The 23,804-nt window shown below is 39.4% G+C and overlaps 1 protein-coding gene across 2 annotated transcripts in view; it reads right to left on the bottom strand.

The window, feature by feature from the left end:
• Window positions 1-558: 558 nt before the first annotated feature.
• adam22 (ADAM metallopeptidase domain 22) overlaps window positions 559-23,804 on the bottom strand; it is an 89,657-nt gene continuing 66,411 nt past the window's right edge. For both annotated transcript variants that reach the window (XM_088327156.1, XM_088327157.1), the window contains 9 exons: window positions 21,407-21,575; window positions 19,317-19,428; window positions 18,726-18,816; window positions 16,568-16,621; window positions 16,163-16,363; window positions 14,286-14,386; window positions 14,145-14,211; window positions 6,875-6,998; window positions 559-5,803 (listed from right to left, as the gene is read on the bottom strand). In XM_088327156.1, coding sequence (XP_088183282.1) covers window positions 5,783-5,803; window positions 6,875-6,998; window positions 14,145-14,211; window positions 14,286-14,386; window positions 16,163-16,363; window positions 16,568-16,621; window positions 18,726-18,816; window positions 19,317-19,428; window positions 21,407-21,575 — 940 coding nt within the window. In that variant the 3' untranslated portion in view covers window positions 559-5,782. The remainder of the gene's footprint in view (window positions 5,804-6,874; window positions 6,999-14,144; window positions 14,212-14,285; window positions 14,387-16,162; window positions 16,364-16,567; window positions 16,622-18,725; window positions 18,817-19,316; window positions 19,429-21,406; window positions 21,576-23,804) is intronic.

Consider the following 23,804-nt stretch of genomic DNA (forward strand, 5'->3'; position numbering starts at 1 on the left):
ATGTGTGTATTATTATTATTATTTGAATCCACAGAGGGTTCACCCAATCAGAGTACACGGACAGGAGTCCCGCAGAAAGGCCAAGTCCTCATCTTCAAGTGATACTCCTATGAAAAATGCCAAAATCTCACCTTTGGTCCAACACAGGCAACAGTTAACACGCTGATTCATTATTGAATTTTTTAGTAATGTATTTTAATTTAACTTCACTATTTTATTCTATTTTTAAATTAAATGTACTTTATTGTTGATTGGAACAACGTTGATGATCTGATGAATCGTTGTTGAAATCAGTAAATACGATGTTGCTACAGTTACTCAGTACCTGAGTAGTTTTTTTCACCAAGTACTATTGTACTTTTATTCATTTAATTATTTGGATGTCTACTTTTTACTTCTATTTGGGTCATATTACTCTCAAGTAACAGCAATTGGGTACAGTTTTTGTCTATATGTACTCGTGAAAAGAACCATATATGGTTTGCATAAGTTCCCTGCCTCTACGTCATGTCCATATTGAATGTTTCAAAGTTGGTTTAATCAAACCGTAAACAAGCATGCCAATGAAAGATTTTATTTCTCATTTAATATTACAATACAGAATTAGAAGGAAAAAATAGGGGTTGATTTTTGCATCAGTCTGTACAGCACACGGGCAAAAAGAACACACAATAAGAGATGAATGTCCTTCCAGGCAGAGCGAGTGGGCTTAATGTCTTCTTCAAAAATGCAAAGATGGGACGCGTTGATGCTGTGAGTCCTCCAGGAATACATTCAATGGACGGAAAGTCCTGCTTGTGTCCGTCCCGTGGATTTGAGTCCGTGACGTTAAGACAAAACATCGTTCGGAATGCATCGGCATTAACATTGAAAGGCTGTGAGGTGGATGACAAGCTCTGAAGGTGAATCTCATTCGTGATCAACATCAAGCACTAAATCAAAATGTATTCAACACATAAACACAAAGAAGCACTTCAGTGAGCAACCGCTGCTGTACGCAATACACAAGTCTACAAAAGAAATCAATGTATTCACTGTCAGTCTAAAATTGGATCTTTGACGTCTGAAGCCATCAATGACTTAATACTGTACTGTAAATTCCAGACTAAAAGACACTACTTTTCTTCCCCTACACGTTAAATCCAGCGGCACGACGCATCCCTTGCAGGTAGAACCGGTGCACAACAGGGGAATCAAATCGCAATTTCTGCCAAGTGCCCTGAATGTCAAAGTGAAGAAATACAATGAAACGCCCGTAAACAACGGGAGTAACTATGATTCCCTCTAGTAGCCAAATGCCTCATCATCTAATTAGTGTTGCGCATGAATTGATGAATGAGATTTCCACTCTCCCTATGGAGTAAGATCGGGATCTTGATAGGATCAGCAGGGAAATGTCTAGCAAAGAAAAGTAACTCATTGTGCTGTAATTAAGACACTTATCCGTGGACAGCTACGGACAATCAACTAGCGCAGCAGTCAATATGGCTTTAATATATATGCAGAAGTGCGACAAAAACATTGTTAAAAAAAATCATTAAACGTGTCAACACTAGTTATATGACTTGACTAGTTACTAACAAAGGAAGGGTACACAATACTTATTGAGCTGACACTTGTCGAACCGATCACAACCTAATATGACATCACAGTTTTCAACTCGATAGGAAAAATATACCCGATAATGCGGCCACACTAAAATACTAAATCGGTTGGCACTACTTATTAGAAGGCTTCCAAGCTTTTATGTTAAATGATTTTGTTGCACTCCCGTGTAACCATTAATGCTAATTTAATCAATATCGATTTCTGCGCTAGTTGATTGAAATTGACAGCTGCAGACAAAGTCAGCAAACGAATGTCTTAATCGCAGCACAATGTGTTACTTTTCTTTACTAGACATTACCCCGCTGATTTCATTACAATGTAATTTATGGACGTGAATCAGTTTGTTTTCATGGTTTAAGCCTGCAGCTTAAAATCCGGTGTAATTTGTACCAAAAAATAAGAGTTGCTTAAATCTGCACATGCAGCTTTTAATCAGGTGCACTATGTTGTCTGGAACTTGTGGTATCTATTTTTTAGCCCGGCATTGAATAATTCATCAAAAATAACATGAATCTAGTAGGGTCCCCTTCATTACAACACTAAAGGCTAGTTCTTACATGAATCACGAATGTGTGAACAAAATGACACAACAAACTGTACAAAGTAAATTTACGTTCATTCAGTTCTCCCCCCCTGAGACGGCAAACCAAACCCGTTCTCGACCTTTCGGGGATCCTAAAAATGGGGCAAAGGTGTTCCTCGGACATGCTTGTGATCACACGGCTGGATACATTTTTTCACCTTGATTCTGGAAAGCTCTTTACCACACAGTCATGATCAAGCCACCATGCAGTTCTCAAAAATCCCCAAGTTTTATAATTATTTTTATAACAGGGATCATCTATGTGGTGCTCATGAGCCACAGGTAGCCCTCAAAGATCAACTGAGTAGTCTGTAGACTCTGAAAAAAGCTCACCAGTGAGGGTTCTTTTTAGGACAATTTAGTTCTAACTAGCATGTTTTAGTGGTTGACTGAGCCTTTTTTAACTTTAGTAGTAATTACAACATGGTAATCAAAATAATGGGGGCAAATAAGAACATAGTCAACCACTATAACGTAGTAATAACACAAGTTGCTTTTTTATATCAAACGGGTATCCCTTCTCGCTTATCAGTAACTAAAATGTAGTTGGTGACCCTTAATTTGTAACCATTGTGGGCTGCATTTTGGGGGTTTCCCCAGAAATTGGAGTGACCCCCAAGTACTTGAATTTAACCAATACAGTACAAATTCACACATCTGGTCTTATGACAAAGGCGGGGTACACAAATACTGACAAATTTGCAACACGATTTTTATCAAAAGGATAGTAAAGATGGTGAAGAGGGGTGTGCTTCAAATGCTTGTTTATGTAAAGGGACAGTGTGTATCATTTGGCATCTTCCTGTCATGATGACTGATTAGTTTCACCTGAGCCCGCTCGTTTGGCACCAGCCGCTGCGGGCTTCCTAATTGGTTCCCCGTCCTACTTAAGCTGTGTCCTTTCTCTCGCCTGTTGTCAGTCCGTCAGCGAACCTCTGTTTCTACAAGGCAAGCTCTGACTCCGGTCAGTCCCGGTTTCGCACCCGTTTTTTTCCACCCGTCCGTTCCTGATTTCCCCATTTGTCCCCGGCTATGACCTGTTTTTCGACCCCAACCACGTTTGCTCTCCCGTCCCGGCTTACGACCCATTTTTGATCCTGACCACGTTTTTGCTCCCCTGTCCCGGCTATCGACCTGTTTTTCCGTCTATGACACTACGATTTCACACTCCGGAAGATCCACTTCCACATTCGGAACACGATTCTGTGAGCGGCTTGCTTTCCGCGTCCAGAGAGCACCTTTCCGCTGCCCCTCCACTTTCTCTCAATAAACTTGTGGTTAACGTTACGCATCTGGGTCCTGATTCCGTTCTGGTTGTGGCACCGTCCATGGGTAAAAATCCAAAATTTTATTTGTTATAAAAACAAAATTGATTTCAATATTGGGCATAAATACATTAACTCTCATACCAACGTGGATTTTTAAAATACTCGTAGTCGAGGATATTCCGCTTTTTTCACGTAACGTGATCCTCACTTAGAGGCAGACATAACTGTCCACTATCTTGCTGCTACGGGTACCCCCTCAAATAAAAAAAAAAAACAAGAAAATAAATAAGAAAAATGGTGCTTTTTGGTCACTTTGTCTCCGTAGTTTTTATTCTTCCTTGTGCTTTTTAGTACTTGCTTTTGATTGAACGACACAATACATTGGCATTTAGTGATCAAACATTACACAGTGTCCCTTTGAAAACAGGGTCCTATTAATTTGTATTTGATGAAATGATTTTATAAGTAAATATGAAATGAAATATAACATGTACATGTATGCAATATACCGTAATTTTCAGACTAGAAGCCGCACCAAAAAAAAAGAAAATTAGCCAGAAACTCAGGAGTACGCTTTATAATCCAGTGTACCTTATACATCAGAATTTTTTTTTTAAATAAATATTTACAATGAAATGTGTTTACATAAAGTAACCATTAATAAGTTAAGTAATTAATTTCAGTGGTTTCATAGTATTAGTTTATGTTCTATGAAATAAGTTATATTCCTTATTTGACATTTTTCCCAATGCAATCCTATTTCTTACAACAATTTAAATTTCATGCTATTTCTTGATTTATGGAAGACTTTTTTTCACGTGGTCCTTATAATCTGGTGTGTCTTATATTTTCATAAAAATATTTACTTTTGTAGGTGCCCTTTAAAGGCCGGTGCACCTTGTGGTCCGAAAACTACAGTATATGTATATACCAACACACTGTCCCTTTAATTTTGGGTGTGATTAAAACCATAGACCGCTTTGCAAGCTTGCTGTCGAATTAGCTAATTATCATTAAAAGAATATGCCAAATTGCATTGATCATTTATAAACGTGCCGGAAACACAACAATAACTTTTATTTCTTCTTCTGTGGGCCTTTTCATTATTTATGTATTTGCTGCCTCTCACAGGTCACTATCGGTACTATAGCAAACCTTAGGTAAAGTAATCTCAATGCTTTTGGTGGAGATATGGATTTGAGTATAGGTTGCTTGTTTTGGGATACAAATTAAGTGTATGATGATGAAAAATGCAAAAAAAAATTACATAACCATTACAGTAGCTCCACAGATTTGTCATAAAGTATAACAGTTAAAAATGAATGCGTTTATCCTTAAATTATCAAGAGATCTGCAAAGAAAATTGATAGGAAGCCAGTTCGTAATTTGGACTATTGTTGCACACTGTTTTTTTGACAATGACATCATTGTTGCTATCAGCTAATTATGTTGCTGTTCTTTGATTTCCACATCCTTTAGGGTGGATTTGCCTTTTTCGACCTAGGCTCAAGGTAGAGCCTTTAGAATGGCTCGGATTTTTTTAACTGAATGTTTCTCTCACTGTTCTCCTTGCAAGTTATTTCGAGTGTCTACTAGGGTTTAATAAACTCATCATTCTGGTCCTTGGAGGGAATCAGCAATGAGTTTCGTTTCAACTTATCAACCCCGCTTTAAACCTTCACCAGTGTTCATCTCGTCAGCTCTAAACATCAATTAGAAGGTGGATTTAAGAAAGAATGTAACACGATGAGTTAAAGGTACACTAAAGATCTACCGAGGAGCCAAATGTTTGGGAACTCCTGTTCAAAATATTTCCCTTCATGTGAATCAAGTGTCTTTGTACATTCTCTTGTGAGTGGACACTAAGGTCGTCCAAAAATGTGCAGTTTTCTTTACATATGTACACGAGGAATAGGAATGTGCGTTCATCTTACATTTATATGAGCGATGACGAAATCTTGTCAGTGATAGAGTCGTTGTGATTCTGTGTAGCCCCCCTTGCACGCATGCTTTGTGTCCAAAAGGGTCCTTCGGAGCTGCAGCATGCATTCAGTGCTCGTACCCACAAATGCTCCGTTACGCCCAGTGGACCACACTGAGGGGCTTGATAAGGATGGCTCGAAGTTTTAGGTTTTAATTATTTTTGAAAGAGTGGTGGGATGTGAGGAGTGGTTCTGGACTCTGGTTCTGGGGGTCGCCCGTCGTCCAACCGGCAATTGTAAGGATGAGGAGTTGCTCGCTCAACCCGGTTAACGTTTGTCCGTTTTGTTTTGTTGTTGTGGGCGTGTTTGTTTTTCGCCTCAGGGTATGATCTCCTCTGCTTTTATATTGATGTTTCCCACAGCTGTAAAGAGAAGAAGACAAGATCAGAAATTGTTCCTCACAGAGCACTATCCATCCATCCATTATCTGCACCGCTTATCCTCAGTAGGGTCGCGGGGGTGCTCTAGCCCATCCCAGCTATTTTCGGACAGTGGGCAGGGGACACCCTGAACTGGCCAGTCGCAGGGCACACATTCACACCTAGGGACAATTTGGACCGGCCAATTAACCTGACATGCATGTTTTTGGAATGTGGGAGGAAACCGGAATGCCTGGAGGAAACCCACTGGGAGAACATGCAAACTCCAAACAGAAAGGCTGGTAGCTGGATTCGAACCCATGACCTCAGAACTGTGCTGCACACGTGCTAACCACTGCCCCGCCGTGCTGCCCTCACAGAGCACTAATGTTACCCAAAAACCAGTTGTTGGCAGTAAATTTGTATGTCAGCAATTTCTAGTATATTTTTCATATTTATTGTACTCGAGCGCTGTGCGGATGCAGTCCAGTCTGTCTGCTGAAATACTGAAAAAAAAAAACACTGTTAAGTAACGGCGTAGGGCGCCCGCTCCGAGACTGGGAGGTCACTGGTTCAAGCCTCGGCCGAGTCATACCTAAGACTTACAACATTGGTACTCATTGCCTCCCTGCTTGGTGCTCGGCATTTAGGGTTGGAATTGGGGGGTTTGGTCACCTAATGACTCCCAACACAGCAGTTGGGTCTAAAATGGCGGCGCCCTGTTTGGCTGCGGCTGCATCGGCTCGCTACAGTTTAACTGTACGGGTCAACTGTATCGACATTTCGTTCTGTGTGCATTGTTACAAAGAATGACAATAAAAGTAAATTCTATTCTATTCTATAACTGTGTTATCCTAACACTGGTGGAGCCATATGTTGGCCTGGAGAGGGATGGGCGCCACTAGGCTGTACTTGCCCAAGACACACCACAGGAAATGGTGCCCCTACGACCCTATTTGTTAAGGGATCCACCCTCCATTTATATGAATAATCTTAAAGTGGATTAGTTACCAGTAAACAAATAAAGGGATATGAATGACTGAAATAAAACTGCAATAAAACACAGCAACTGACCCTTGCACTCTGCCTGTTTGCTTTCCTCTGGTCGTCGGGCAGAGGGGGCATGGGGTAAGGGTATCTTCTGCTCGATGCGATGGATCCTGTCGAAGAAGTGGGAGACTTTGCGGGGGAAAGGGTCCTGCGGCAAAAAGAGTAAAAGACTTGACATCAGTTTCGATTTATAAACACACGGATCGACATTCAGAATAAATCAAAACCATAAAAGGTTGCCCCCTAAACGCTGCATCAGCTTATCCGGGCAACCTTAGCGAAGTCGAGAGCGAGCCGGTTCCCAGCAATGCGGACGTGTTCGTGTTTCCTCACGTCACATTCGCCATTTTTTAGGATTGAACGCGAGGAGCCATGAATGTGAGGACCGAGCACGTCGGAGCAATGCTTGGAAAAGAGCAGGAGCAGACCCGAGTCTGATTGACAGCTCAAGGAGCCACAATGAACATGTGCCGGGCATCACTACGCCATACTGGAGGAGAAAGATGAGGAGGAGGACTTTAGCTATATTTGGCCACACAGGGGAGGAAATGAAGGGCAATATTCTATTTTCACGATTTTAATTCATGATTTCTAAAGGGACGGTTTGTATTCTATGTCCACTAGAAGTCTCTGTGTGGTGCAATGCTACTGAAAACTAGAGCTGAAAAGCACAGGAAAGAATATCAATTTTGGGGACTCAAAGTGACCAAGACGTGCCATTTTTTTTTTATGATTTTTTTTCATTTTTTCGGGGTACTCATGGCAGCAAGACGTCAGACAATCATGTCAGCTCTCTCTTGATTAGACTCATGTTTCAAAAAAATTTAAATTTTTCGACCTACTAGTATTTTTATGTATAGTTTGTCTATTTTTGCTTATTATCAAAATCAATATTGTTTTTTTTTTTAGATAAAGTTTTTTTTACTACTACATGGTGCTGAATAACACATACTGTCCCTTTACATTTAATTTTTTTCCTTAATTTCTAATTGATAATTTTTTTAACTTGGCTTTTGCACGATTGAATGAAATATCTCGTAAAGTAATAGTAAAAAAATTAAAAATAATGCACTGAACAGTAACATAAAAAAATAATTACGGTGAGCTATTTTTTTGCCATAACCACAAAAAAATCATGTAAAAAGCATCATTTTTATTATTTGCCCATAATATTTGAACTTTGTTTTAAGGTAAAATTTTTACTGTGTATTTCACCAGTTTGAATGTTTTGCCACAAAAGATAATGTATTCACGTTTTGCAAAGAACAATAATTGTAATTTTTAATATTATGACATTAAAAAATGGTAGATTTTATCGCGTTTCTTTTTACTACTTGACTTTTTATTACTGCACTTCTGTCTCTGGAGTATTAGAAAAACAAACATGTGCTTGTGTAAGTGTGGCAAACTTGTATCAAAATCAAATTTGAATGCCAGCGTGGGAGCGGTTTATTCAGCAGACTTAGTCTCCCTTCAAAATAAGACAGGGTAAAACTAAAAAAGTAGTTTCGAGTCCAGAATTTGTTGTTTTTGTTTAACTTTAAAAGAAGCCGTACATTTCCTTTCAAATCAGTAGGAGTTTTTAAGGGGAGGTAAGAGGTAGTCTAATGTGTAAAGCGGTACTGTTGGTATGTATGTGCTTGCTAAAATCTAGGACAATTTTGGATGTTTGTTTATAGTTTGTAAGGGTTTACCACACAAATTTTATTTTAAGTCTAGCAATAATATCTAATTGTGATGAATCATTTCGAATGAATCACGGTCCAGTGCTTCTTTGTCACGCCCTCCCTCGGAGTAAGAAATCTTCTCGTGCCCCCGCAAGATTGATTTATATATTTTTTTAACTGATTACATAATGTTGGTAGGGACAGTTTAACGATTGCTCGATATCGGTGGTAACACAGTACCTCCGTTAATGCCCAATCTATGCCTTTTTGGCATATTTTTGCTGAACAAAAACCTCAAGTATCTTATTAGCGTATTTGGCCTTGTGCTGTCCGCTGCCAACATTTTGAACAAAGCAAGCACACAGGTCTGTGCTCGTCTCCCTTTGTGGCTGCAGTGAAGTGCTGCAGACGCTTCGAAAAACTTGCTTGTCTTTGCTTCCGGGAGAAGACTTTTGTTTGTTTCGTCTCTTTACCCAGTCTCTCTTCACCTGTCACCGCATCCATGTTAAATATTTTTTCTTGGGTCACTTGAGGGTCTACTCCACTTTGTGTCTACACTTCATAATCAATGATCAATCAATGCTAACTATATTGATTTGGTAACCTGTATTAATCGTAAACTAAGTAACCTAAAAGTATGGATGGATATAATGAAATTATCTTTAAATTTAAATAAAACCAAAGTAATATTCTTTGGTAATCGCGAGGCAAATCAGGATCTAGAAATAAAAATGGATGGTGCTGCAATAGTCATTGTATCAGAAATTAAGTTTTTAGGGGTCATAATAGACAATACATTAAGTTGGAAAACACACATCAGACACATACAAACTAAGGTATATAAAAGCATTTCAATAATTAATAAAGCCAAATTCCTTTTAAACTATAATGCATTGTATTTATTATATTGTTCTCTTGTTCTTCCATACTTAACATACTGTGCAGAAGTCTCGGACAATAATTACAAAAGTTCACTACAGCCCCTTTTTATCCTCCAAAAACGTTTAATTAGAACCATACACAGGGTGGGATATCGAGATCATACTAATATTTTATCCCTGCAGTCCAAATTATTAAAATTAGATGATGTAGTAAAATGTTTCACTGCACAACTGCTATTTAAGGTCAGCAAAAACAGTGCCAGAAAACATCCGTAAATTATTCATTCGGAAAGAGGGAAATTATAACTTACGGGGCTGTAGTGAATTCATAATTCCAAAGGTGAGAACCACCAGGAAAAGTACGTGTGTGTCTGTGTGTGGAGTCAAGCTTTGGAACGGATTGCAAGGCGAGATCAAACAGTGTCCAACTATTCACTTGTTCAGGTTTAGATACAAAGGAACATTCCTGGTGGAGGAGGGTGGGGTATGAGTGGTGCGGGAGATTGGGAATAGTGTGTCTAGTTAACTTTGTGCTATTGCTATTCTTATATAAAACTGTTATTATTAATATCATTACATTTGTTGTCATATCATTGGTATATTTGGTGGGGAAGATGAAGGGGTAGGTAATATAAGCATTTGCTTCTTACTACCCCTTTTCAAACATATTATGTAACGTTATTTTGTTGTTGAGTTATTGTTTTTGTTCTGTTTTTTTATTTTGATGTTCGAATAGTTTTCATTCATTCATTCAATGCTTATGCTCTGTGTTTAATGCACTATGTGGAGGCTAAACGTAAACAAAACACTGAGAACGCAACTGAGCCCTAGTGCAGCGCGGGTGCAATTGCACTTTATTCTGGGAAGGTTTAAAAAAAAAAGAAAAGTTGGCTGAAGTCAAATGCGCTAGCCCCACTATTTGAGAACCATTGCATTACCCAGAGGAGATCAATTTTGCGATTGTAGTATTTGGTGTAAGGCATGCACGGAGAGCTATTCTAGTGTGTGTTATTAGTTCCATGTGGCAAAATATGTCTACACACTGTCCCTTGAAAATGGCTGGGGCTAAGTTCGACCCCTTCCTGATATCTCCCCTGTTATAATAGAAACAAAGTGGTGGTGGGCACAGTGTTCAGAGTGGCGACCTGCTGTTGGTCGAAAGTGGCAAACTGAGACACGCCGATTACATAAAACATGCAGACACAAGACAACATGAAAAGAAAAAGGGCTCATAATACACATTTTATATTTGGGGTGAACATAAAAGTGAAGCGACAAAATCCAGAAAAGAAATCTTAGTATTTCTGTTTTTGGCTTAGCAGAAACCCCTTCCTGGAACTATATCTTTTTTGGTATTCATTTCAATTAGCTTGATGAAATTAAAGTGACAGGAAGGAGGAGGGTGCGTCGGAGACAAGCAGGGCACGATCCGAGAGAATACCTAAAAAAACGTCCTCGTGTGTTTTTATTCACATCCTCAACCCATTTAGTAACATCGTTATAGTCTGTTTTGTCGGGAGGGGTTAAATACCTGCGGGAGGGGGTGATAGGACACAAACAAGGACAAGGAGGGAATGTAAGATTGAAGGATAGAAAAATAGCAAGTGATGGGGTGGGGAAGAAGAGACATATTTAAGAGAGCAGAGACATCCTGAAAAGACAGCACGATGCACATGGACAGTAGATGAATCTTATGGGGGAAGGGGGAAGAAAAATCACAAATACGCACACACCATCCTGCATTGTGCATTTCAAGGTAGGGCTACATCACAACATCATTCCGTTGTTAGGCAACATGCTTGGTTGTGAGGCCAAACCGCCCGTGCACATCGTTGTCATTGCGGTGCATTCACAGGCATACAATCATTTACGACACTTAAGAAAATGTACACTTCATTAAGTATTTGCAGACAATTGATCCCCTTGTGAATGATTGCAATTCCACTTATTAAGCGATAATTAACGTTACAAACACAACCCAGCACCTATTTAAACACAGCAAGATAGACTATGTTCAAGCAGTTTCTGAAACTCATGACAAAAAGTAACCGGACTCTGAAAAGTTACCGGACCCAGCCATAAAGTTGCCTGCCCCATTTTTCACAACTTGAAACACAATAACACGACTCATCGTTAAAAAACCCTGCTCTTGCAAAGTATTAAGGATTGATAATCACGATGCTTTTAATGTACGTTTACGTTTTTTAGCGTCATAAATTTTCTTAGCTTCTTTTGAATATTACTTTTGGGGCTGAGGTTTTGGCTTGATTCCTATTTTTCCCTGTGCGTCTACTTTGGAAAAGGATATGCAAATGCACGACCTTATAACGCTCGGGAGAGTCCAGAAGCCAGAGGTTATTCGATGCAGGCTTCTGATTGGCTGCCGAGTATGCAAATTGCCAAACAAACCCAAATTCCAAAGTTTCTAAACCGAACGAAGATTTCGAAATCGGAATAAAGCAAACATTGTATTTGAAAAAAAAATCTTTCGGTTTTTTTTTTCTTTGAAAAAGTTGTCGGCCACCCTGGCGGAGACATTTTGTAAGTTGTACGCCCGACGTAAAAGATGTGTCCGGGCAGACGTTATTTCAAGTCAAGTCATGTTTATTTCTACAGTCCTAATAACAAAGGGTCTCAAAGGGCTATGTAGAATACAGACTATTATTACACCATCCCCTGATCTAAAACCTACATGAGGGCAAGGAAAAACTGAAAAACCTCAACATGAGGCAAATGAAGAAACCTTAAGAAGGGACGGCACATGAGGTAATGTTAAAGAAAATCGAATATACTTTGTGTAAACAAGGTATTTTATTTACCTGTACTGTATTAACTCGTGTATAACGCACACTCGTATATAACGTGCGACTCTCATTTCTTATTAGGAATCGGTTTAAAATTTTGTTTCGCTTATTTTTAGCTCAAACTTTGTGGTTGCATGCAACGCGAATCGATACCGGGTGGTTTAGTCCAGTGATCCGCAACCAGCGGGTCATGGACCAGTAGTCGGCCATGTGTCGTTTGGTACCGGGACACACAGGAATAAAAAAAAAAAGTCGCACGAGAAAAAGAATGAAGCTGTATAAAAGTTGTCCTTGCTTAAATCATATTTATTCGTGTACACGCATAGTATCTGTTTTATTGGTATTAACCTAAATCTATGAGGTTTTGTGGCGGTACATCCTAGTTTTTGGGCAATGGTTTATCAACTGACACATGCTGCCAATCACATGCGCTCAACATTGGATGCAATAGATTTCAAGCCTAGGCCTTGATGCCATTGGAAAAGGCATTAGGTTTCATCTCATCATCACACTATTTCTACTCTCAGTACCACCTTGTCTTGCCTTTTTAATCTTGTAATTGGTCAATCATTGTACAAGAGTTGTTCTGGTTTACTTCATTTCCATAATGCTCCATCACAACGTTCTACAGCATGGACGGGCCGCGTTAAGAATATCAGACATTGAAACGGTCTGTGGTAAAGAAAAGGTTGCTTACTACTGGGAAAGATTACACAAAATGGCAGTAGATCTGATCTCAATATCACAGTATTTTAGTCACAGTACCACAGATGAATGTTGGTTGTGCGTTTCACATGTTACAATGACAATAACATCTATTTTATTCTTCTATTCTATTTTAAGCATCGTAAGCGATGAACTTACTTTCATTGCAACATGTGAAATGCACAACAAAATTAACATTCATCTCTGGTATTGTGACTAAACACAGTGTGATAATGATAAAAAAATCCAATGTCTTTTCATATGTCATCTATACCATTTCTGGCCCATTGGTTGGAGTTCGGCACTCTCAATGCCACCATCCGGATTTGAATCTCATTACAACCAATCCTTTGCTTTTATAACGCAAACTAAAACTTTTTTTCTTTTAAGTAGAAGAAAAAGTACATTACACACAAATAAAGGACAATGCAGTATTTGCAATTTACGATCACTCTGTTGTCTGCAGAGTTTGTACAACTTTTTCATGGCCACATTCAAGCACTTTTAAGAACTTTTCAAAGCCAGTTTTCCAATTTCTCCAGTACCATTAAAAGGAAACAATATCCAGAGTGTATTTTGAAAAGCCACAACTATATCTGTGATTTACATATGCAATTTTTCTTTTTCTTTTTCTTGTGAGAGCATTTATACGATTTTAAGATCTAGAGTAAATTGTGACTAAACGTGGCTTTTTTTGCCATATAGATGGTGGGTAAAATTAACAGTAATATGTATCTTACATTTTCAGTTGCAGGAACTTCTTCCCACTAGTTTTCTTCTGGAAAATGCTACCTTTTTACCATAGAGCAGACTTGTTGAGAAACATGGTAACAATTTCAAGCATTGACGAGCAACAAAAATTCAAGCACTTTTTAATCCTTGAAAAGACAACATTAGAAATTTAAGCCTTTTCAAGGCTAAAACAGCGCCTGCTACCAGTAACCAAGACGACCTGGATTAAAGCCGAAATTATTTCAAAGTTTTTCTTTTTTTTTCTTTTTTAATAAAATAAATTCTTGTACAAACATTTTTATACGGCACACACAATTTAAAATAATCAAAAAACAAATACGGGGAAACGTATACGTCGACAGGTATGTTTTTGTATTTCACAGTCTAGAAGTGAATCAGCATACACCCACCATATCTTATAAATATAAATATCAAGTTTTGTTTTGTTTGTGGTCTTCTCCCCCCACGCAACTGAGCTCACCGCCACTTGCTTTTTGAAACTTACTCTGTGGAGTTTGAGCGAGCGCGGAACTTCTTTCCTTTCAGTTTCTTGCGGTGGCCGCTAATGTTTCCTGGCGACAGACAAAAAAATAAATAAAAGAAATTATCTAATGTTTAAAAAAATCATTCTTGTTTTGAATGTTACCTTGCCAGGAGTTGCTCCTCGGTCTCCCGTTTTCACAAATGTCCGAGATGTGTTTCGCATCTGGGATTCGCTCACTCCATGAGTGGGACAGGCCGTTAGATCTAAACACAACCAAATCTTTTCAGCAACAATGAATTGGAAGACCTGATTCCATTCATACAGAATAAGAGATCTTGGTACAGGAAGAAAGTAAATATGAGAGTCAACTGAAGCAAAATCACGATTATTTCTGCGAGAAAAATAATATACAGTGGGACCTCGGTTATCGCGGTTAATGGGGACCAAAACCACCCGCGAAAAGTGAAAATCTGCGAAGTAGCGACGCCCCTTCAAAAATGCTTAAAAAAAAAAACATTTTTTTTTTTTTTTAATTATTTTATTCTATTATTATTTTTTAGACCTGCGAAGCTCTGAACCTGCGATCGTGGAACCACGAAGTAGCAACGCCCCTTCAAAAATGCTTACAAAAAAAAAAATAACAAAAAAAATATTATTTTATATTATTATTATTATTTTTTAGGCCCGCGAAGCTCTGAACCCGCGAATGTCGAAGCGCGAAGTAGCAAGGTCCCACTGTAGTACAGTAATGCCCGAACTATAAGTCACAGTCTTTTTCATAATTTAGCCGGGGGTACGACCTATACTCCGGTGAGACTTATCTGTGAAATAATTGACACGTTATTACCAGGTATGTCATTTCACATGTTGTTTTACCACTAAACTTCAAAAAGGAGCTCGAGGGCTGTCTTGATTATTTCGACCCCATCTGTCCGATATCTGTTCGGGCAATTAGTATCGATCTCGTCAGGCTCTGGCATCCTATCATTCCACGGCAGACTGATGCCTAACGTGCACGACTCCCAGTAAAATAAAAGGCTTGAGTGAGAAACGTCCCGCATTTTAGTCCTGTTCCTGTTCCGATTCTTGACATAAATAAATCATCAACGAATAGCAAAAATTAGAAAATGATCTGCCACTTCCTTTGAGATCATCTTTAGTTTTTTATTTTACTAATACAATGGTCAAACTAAAGCATGTTGGGTTAGAAATTATTGAACAGATATTATGTTGTAATTTTACTAAAAATAAATGTAAACAAGTAAGAAGTTTGACACTTAAAAGCGTCATTTAGAATATCCCATATCCGATAATTTTACGAATGTTAAGCATATTTCTTTATTTTAGAATTATTGCTGATTATTAAATCGAATGAGAAAAACTGAATTAATATTTTAATTATATTTACAAAATTGACATAGTTTCGGGAGAAAACTGAGCATTGACTTATTTTTTATTCTGTACAACAATTAACAATTTTAGTTTTATCATGCATAAAGGTTTAAGTCATATCAGCACAAGGGTCCCCAACGTGGTACCCGTGGGCACCAGGGTGCCCCTAAGGATAGCTAAGGTGCCTGAAAATAGCTCATCAGTGCAAGGTCATTGTGATTTGAAAATGATTTATTTTTTTAGTTGACAGAGTCTATTTAACTCTTCTTCCAATAATTAACCAAGTAAAACAAAGTAATAGTATAGTAATAGCACGATAAGTTGTTATTTGAGAAATGCATATCAAATTGGGTGCCCTTTGCGCTAAATAGTAACAAAAAGTAGCTCTCAGCTTGAAAAAGGTTGGGGACCCCCGGTCTAACAGATGTTCACAGTACCACAAACCCCTTCACAAAATTGTAGCAAACATGTGTGGTGTGAACATGGAAATAAATGACAATAATGCAAAGCATACATAGGTTGTAAAACAGCATGACGAGACATAGGCATGCAGCCACCCAATAAGGGTGCCGATACTACTGTTACCACACACACACACGACACACATAATAGCGAGTGATCGCAAGAAAGATGGCGTGATGGCACACCTGAAGCCACACAGTGAGATGTTCTGTGTAATGGATGGGATGGAAGGAGTGAAGGACAAGGCGCAAATCTGAAGGTGCGACAGACACGCTGACCTCTTCTTGGAGCTGCAGCCCGAGTTGGTGCTCACACCGGGCGGCATGTCGCTGTAGAAAGAATCGGCGTCGCTTGGCTTTGTTACGTATTCGCCTGGCGGCATTTGTCTGCAGATACAACAGGCATCTGATAGTAAACAGTTATTGTTTATTTTTTGGCCCCCAACTTGCCTAGGATGGAATATATATTCTCGCTGGGGGAAGAAAAGTTATACCAAGTGCTGATTTTGCATGAAGCAAGCTTGCAAGAGCAAAACAAACCACAGGATGTATTAAATATCACAAATGTTAAGAATTGTTGCAAAAACAAACCGGCAGAATCTTCGGTGAACCTCCGACTCAACGTAGCATCTCTGCTTGTAGCTCCTGTTAAGAGGCAGAATGTTACTCAGCACTGGAATCCATAAATTTGTTGCGTCATGTCCATATTGGTCATTATTGCTTCTCAAATCCTTCATAGCAGGCCATATATGGCTACATCTAGCTCAGAGATCAAATAAAATTTCCACGTTTACTCATTGTATTGTTACATATGGAGCAGATTGTTGCACGTGCAAAGCAGTAAAACGCGAAATAATCTTTTATATGGAAGCTCATTAAACAATCTATATTTCTTGTTGATAGACTTTATGATAAAAGGCTGTATGAAACATTTTAAATACCCAAGCGCTCTAGAAAAGTACCTAGAGCAATTTGATTGGGTGAGCGATAGGAATGGGCGTAGTTATACAAGTAGCAAGGGCACTCCTCCCTCTTTCCATCTGCACTGAAGGTAAATACATTGGTATTCTCACTTGCAGTATTTTGTGACATTTCTACAAAAGAACTTTGCCTCCACTTTGTTTTGGAACTGGTATTTATTAAAAATGAGCCTCAACACGGTTAAGTAACTGCGAGAGGGAGCCAAATTTTAACAGGTATATTTATATTCATATTTGACACAGGCTCTGGCATTATTATTATTATTTCATAGATTTGATCAAACTATCAAACAACACTCAGTAAAATAAAATGTGCTAAAGAATGAGTATTTTGTCTGGAGAGTGGGTTTGAAGGGTTTTGCTTTTATGGCTCATCGGGTCAAAAAGGTTCCCGACCACTGCTTTATAGTCTACTCAAAGTCACAAACTGGAGTGCGCCGGACACAATAGTAGCAGTGTTTCCCAGACATAGGAAGATTCTGGCAGACCACCAGGGTTTAATAGGTCCCGCCAGCGTCTCATACATTTGTATTATTGAAAAATACATTCACATTTTTAAATATATAGGAATGCAAAGTTTTTCAAAATAACATTTGTATTTCTCATAATTTAAATGATCGCAAACACCGTGGTGTGTTTTTATGCTGCGTATTTTTGTCAGTCAGAAGTAATCTGGGTCAGTCAGTCCTTCCCTCCATGCTAAAGCATGCACGGTGTTGTTGTTGTCATATATTTATTCTGAATATGCTTCACAAGCACTCCAAGGCTTCCTGATAATTGTCAAAAGAAATTCGGGAAGTGAAAACATGTAAAAATGGAAAAAAGAAAAATGAGAAAGCTACATAAACCACAAAACGAAGTAATATTTCATTCGGTTTTTGCAGTGTTTGTCTTTCCCCCGCCTACACTGTGATTAGATGGCTGGGTAAAATGTGAAATTGATGAGTGTCGAGTTTTAACCCATGTTGAACATTTTTCAACTCTTGGCAATCAAAAAAAAAAAGGTTTAGAGCTGATACAATACCTTCATATAGCACATCATTGGCATCGGAACAACATTAGTTATTCTCATCTCATCTCATCAGCCGTACCGCTTATCCTCATTAGGGTCGCGGGGGGGCTGGAGCCCATCCCAGCCATCTCCGGGCAGTGGGCAGGGGACACCCTGAACTGGTTGCCAGCCAATCGCAGGGCACACAGGGACAAACAACTCATTCGCTCATTCACACCTAGGGACAATTTGGACCGGCCAATTCACCTGAAATGCATGTTTTTGGAACGTGGGAGGAAACCGGAGTGCCCGGAGGAAACCCACGCAAGCACGGGGAGAACATATAAACTCCGCACAGGAAGTCTGGAGCTGGATTTGAACCCACGACAGGTTCCCATGACATGAACTGTGCCGCACAAGCGCTAACCACTGCGCCGCCGTGCTGCCCACACTAGTTATTTTTAATCTAATTAGATGACAAGCAGATTTGTATTTTTTTGCGTTAAACTCCTGCCTTGTTGACCCTGCTTGGTAGGTGTGACTTATTTGCTGTGTCATTGCCTTTCATAACAAAACAACGAACGTTGATTTAGTGATTTTGCTCTAGAAATCCACTAGATGGATGCATTAAAATTTCAAGTGTAATATAATAACATTTTCCCAGAGAGCATGCACCCTGACCCGCCTAGATTGTCCACATACCAGCGTCTCACAAAATTCTATAGGAAATAATACATTAGGTATACCTAACAGATTGATAATTAGGCGTGCAACTCACTTGTAGCACCATGCCGTCACAGCCAGTATGAGGGCAAGGAAGAGGATGGAGCCAACAATCGCACTGATGATGATGTTTGTGCTTGTGATGCCTGGTGCACAAAAGTGGTAAGAGGCATTTCTGTTATTGTTTGTTTTAAGGGAGAGGAAGACAGACAAAAAGCACACAACACGCACACCCGGTCGGCAGGGAGAGTGTCAATGGAGCAAAAGAAGGAAATTGGTTTAACAGGTTTGGTTTATTCCGTTCTTAAAGGAGCATCAAGATTCCTATTCAGGGTTGACACTTAAAACACGTCAATTTGGTAAATTGGAATTGGAGATAGTAGGAGGATCAGGAAACGACAAGATTACAAGCAAATAAATGCACTCAAATCCAACCTCAAGTCACTCCATCAGCCTGTTGACAAAGATCGTGCTTTAAAAAGAAAAAAAAGAATGGGGATGAGGAAGAAACAAAAACATGAACTAGTCAAAAACATAGCAACACATTACAAATCATCTGTTTTGTCTTAGAGGGAATAAATCAAACTCAAATGTGGATGAGCGCACTGGAGATGTGAAAACTAGGGGAGGCAGGGAGCAGAGCTACCTGAAACCGAAGCTGTTGGTCCCACCACCAGATAGCTGAGAGGCGACGTGGAATTGCAGTCTTCTCCGGCCCAACCCAGGTAACACACGCACTTCAGCTCGTTGCTGCAAACCTGGACGCAAAGAAAAATCAAACACTTGTGGAACGGTAATGGCTTCAGACTGATGTGACTGTTGTCATGGAAAGCTAATTAAAATGTATGATTAGCCTGCCTATGAAATGAAGAAGTAAGGCCATTTTCTTCCTCCACGTGTTTGATTAACATATAGGTTGTGAAACGCGTAAATCTTGTGCTGAAGCTGAGCAGTTTCTTTGGAGTTTTATTATCAAAGTATATTTCGGGCACAATTTGCTACAGAAGAATGGCTTGTAGGATTCACAAGTGCACAGTCAAAATGGCTAACAATTACATTTATACAAGGGAGAGCTTTCCCAGGCACCAAAACCTTAGGAAAAAACGAAACTAATAGAGAGGAATTTTCCAACGGTTCCAACAGGAACTAATATGATGAGCCCAACAATCACAGAGGTGGGCAACCCGTTCCTTGAGGGCCACAAGTCCTTCGAGTTATTTTTAGTTGTTAGTGTTTTGCTTCCTCAACTCAAGTAATTCCTATTACCAGGATCGTAAACAACCTCAAAATTTGTGTTGCATGAGTTGAAGAAGGGAAACTTCCAAAACATGTAGGACATGCAGCCCTTGAGGACTGGGTTTGCCACCTTTGGTCTACAAAATAAAACAGTACTAAATCAGTGGAGAAGCACTACAATTGTTACTTAAATGGAGAAGGTAATTATACATCCATTATCTGCACCACTTATCCTCAGTAGGGTCGCGGGGGTGCTGGAGCTATCTTCGGGCAGTTGGCAGGGGACACTCTGAACTGGTTGCCAGCCAGTCGCAGCGCATATAGGGACAGACAATTAGCTCGCTCATTCACACCTAGGGACAATTTGGACCGGCTAATTAACCTGACATGCATGTTTTTGGAATGTGGGAGGAAACCAGAGTGCCTGGAGGAAACCCACGCTAGCACGGGGAGAACATGCAAACTCCACACAGGAGGTTCGATCTCATGACCTCAGAACTGTGCCGCACATGCGTTAACCACTGCGCCGCCATGCTGCCCAGAAGGTAATTAATTATGAGTAAATAAATTATGAAGTTATAAAAGAAATAATAATAATAAACAGGTTACGATGAAGAAATCCCACAAACATGACTATATGTGACCCGCTCTGCCGAAATGAGTCGTAAGAAACAAAATTCTATTTTTAGCTACAGGCCAATGACAGAAGAATTAGGAAAATCATGAAAAAAATCCTTTTTTACATTTTTTGCTATTTTGAAAGACATGACATTCGAAAACACTTTCCCAGGGTTTCATAATCCACATATATAAGGGAATGAACAAAAATAGCAATTAAAGTTCAATATTTACAATCTTAGAAAACAAAATTAAAGTCCCTTAATGTGTATTTAAATTAATATGTGCTAAAAATGTACTTTAGTCCGGTTGAATAATATTTTTAGAAATGCAAAAATTACTTAAAATGAAACTTTGAAGTCATACTATCGTTCAAAAGTAAAAACATTTGAATCATTTCACCCTAAGAAAGTGAAGATAACTTTAAATGTAATTTTCTCAGGTTTTTGATCAGAAAAAGGTGGAAAAAAGGCCGTAATTCAAATGACCATATCTTCACAATAGTTCAACATTAAAATTTGACTATGGTATCATTTTAAAGCTTGTTTCCTAATGATACCAAAAACCCAAACTTGATATTTGCCCCACTGTGACTGATTTTGGTATATCAGGTCACATATATAAATAGACAAATTTCAATATCACAAGACGATTGCGTTGTCGTTGGCATTAATTTAAACAGACGTCCTTACCTTTTTTTTCCTGTTTTTTTTTTGTCAAAATACAACGGCACAAAAACATTGTTGAATGATGTGACGTAACATAATTTGGATAATTTACAATAAGTGGCCGACCGATTTATCTGCTAAAGGTCCAGGTACCAAATCCACAGCACACCGCTGTGCATATTTAATGAAGCCTGCACATGAGAGTGCTTTGTACCCCGTGGCCCGAGCAGATGGTTTTGTCTGTGGTCCCGGGGCAGGTGCTGAAGTTGAACTGCTGGATTGGGAGACACTTGTGGTTGAAACAGATGCGGTCCGTCCCGCAGGCCGTGCCGTCCTCTACGTAGCCCAGGTCCGTGTCTCCATCGATCAGAACATGAGCTCCGCTAACACAGAGAAACACACGCACACACATTTATGTTTTTCGAAGCTAGCTGAGATATCCCTTGACGGTATGCATTTTTTAGCTTTCCATTTACCCTCATCTTACTTTCTCAATCGATTGCCTCGTCCGAACCCAAGCAAAAATCCAACTTAAACCCAATATCTAAAACCAAGTACTGTGGCCCCTCTACACACGAGCTACTCTAGTAACGAGATATGCAAGATACGAGATGTCCTTTCGAGCAAAAATCTTGCCCAACATACATGGGAAAATTCAAGTTATGAGAAACTCCGGATGTTACCACAAGAGACCGCTCAACGCCAGATTACGCTCGTCCGAGCTAGCACGTGTTTCCTGGCAACTGTCTTTTGTGCTCCCTCACTCCTCCACCACCAAGCATAGACCTCCTACAGCAAACGCCGACTTCCTAGATGGTAAGTGCTCATAATAAACTCGTATTTTGTTGACATCATTTCATTTCAGTTATTAGTGTATTTTTACGATTCAATTAATGTTTGAATGTGTTTTTAGTGATAAAGAAATGCGTTTTATAGCTATTCAGGGTTAACTTGGATGATTTTGTGAGGACGGGAACGGATTACACTGGAACCTCGCTAGTTCGCGGTTCCACTTTTGCGGGTTCAGAGTTTCGCGGGTCTAAAAAATATACCTTACCTTCTCAATAAAAGCATTTATTGACTTGACGCCATTGAGCGCGAGCTTATGTCAACTGAGGACACGGTGTGGACACTCTTATTGTGAAGGGGAGGGGGAAGCCCTGACACAATGCTTAGTCATGGTGAGTTACCGCTTCACTCACCCCCCCTCTTTTAACTCCTCCCACCTCACCCCCTTCTTATGTGGCGCTCAGTTTATCATGGAGGAACTCGGCGACGCGACGTAAGTATATTCTCTTCTGTCCCATTTCATCTCAAGTTTGACTTTATTATACCAAAAGCGAGCGGTTGTTTGTACTACCTAAACACGGCTAATTGTGTGTGGTTTCGTGTATTTGTTGTAGAAACCGTTCGATGCCGCTAGCTAAAGTATGTTGTTATTGTCAGAAGGTAGCTCTTTCACTTTCATTAAAATGAACACAGACCATTTTTTAACTGTTGTTTCCCAAAACACTTCACAAACACTCATCAAATATCACATTTTCACTGTTTTTATTTTCAATATGTAACCTGTAGTGTTAACAAGCGAAATAAACTGCGATTGCTGCATGTGGTTGAGAGCGGTTAAAACAATCATACTGAATGGTTCGTAGTGGTTTCGCCGCAGTCCTATTCCATGTACTGGTACATGCAACATATTTTACAGGTTTTTTTTTGTTATAACATCAATTTCACTCTCTCCCGTATTCTATATGGTGTACTGTATACAGGGGGTATACTGTATACCTGTATATGTTTTTTTAAGCATTTTTGAAGGGGCGCCGCTACTTCGCGGGTGGTCTTGGTCCCCATTAACCGCGATAACCGAGGGATTACTGTAATTGGTTTTCAGTTTTTTTTCTTTTGGTGAATATTTGTTTGAGAAACGAAAAGTTCTACATGCAAGCTCAATCCGGGAACTAATTAATCTAGTATGTAGAGCAGAGATACTGTAGGAATTTAAGACCCAAGCCCCGAAATTCGGGTCAGGCCTAAAATGTCAATCATCATGTTCAGGTTGGGCCAGGCTTTTTTTCTCGCTGACTTTTTTTTTTTTTATTGTCCACCCGTTAATGTTCTTCTCCTACCTCAATCTCTCTTAAAGTGCTGCACTAGAGTCCTCAGATTTTGTAATTGTGGCATGTGAATTCCTTTAAGAGTTTTTATAATTAAGGGTTATGCAAATAAAAGACTTAGAATTGTGTTGTGCTGCTGTAGTTTATGGCCCAATTTTTAACCTGTCAAAAAGATGGACGGCCATTAATTTTTCCTGTCAATGATGGAAAATTGTCGGGTAATGTAACCTTTGCAGACACAGTCTTCTTCTACTTAGATTTTGATACCAAAACCAGGTTTTCATTTGTAATTATAAGTCACCAATACTCCTCAAAACTAAAATATAAAATTTGGGGGGGTTTTTTGGGGCTCGGTCCTGCAAATCGAGTTGATTGCAGGGACGGTAGTAGCTCAGGATGTAGAGCGCTCGTCTTGGGATCTAGGGATCCCAGTTCGAATCCCGGCTCGTCCGTGTTACATGTCGAAGTGTCCTTGGGTAAGACACTGAACCCCTAATA

The sequence above is a fragment of the Urocampus carinirostris genome, chromosome 2 (assembly GCF_059441175.1).
Source record: "Urocampus carinirostris isolate Australia breed hairy pipefish chromosome 2, RoL_Ucar_1.0, whole genome shotgun sequence".
In the NCBI taxonomy this organism is placed as follows: domain Eukaryota; kingdom Metazoa; phylum Chordata; class Actinopteri; order Syngnathiformes; family Syngnathidae; genus Urocampus; species Urocampus carinirostris.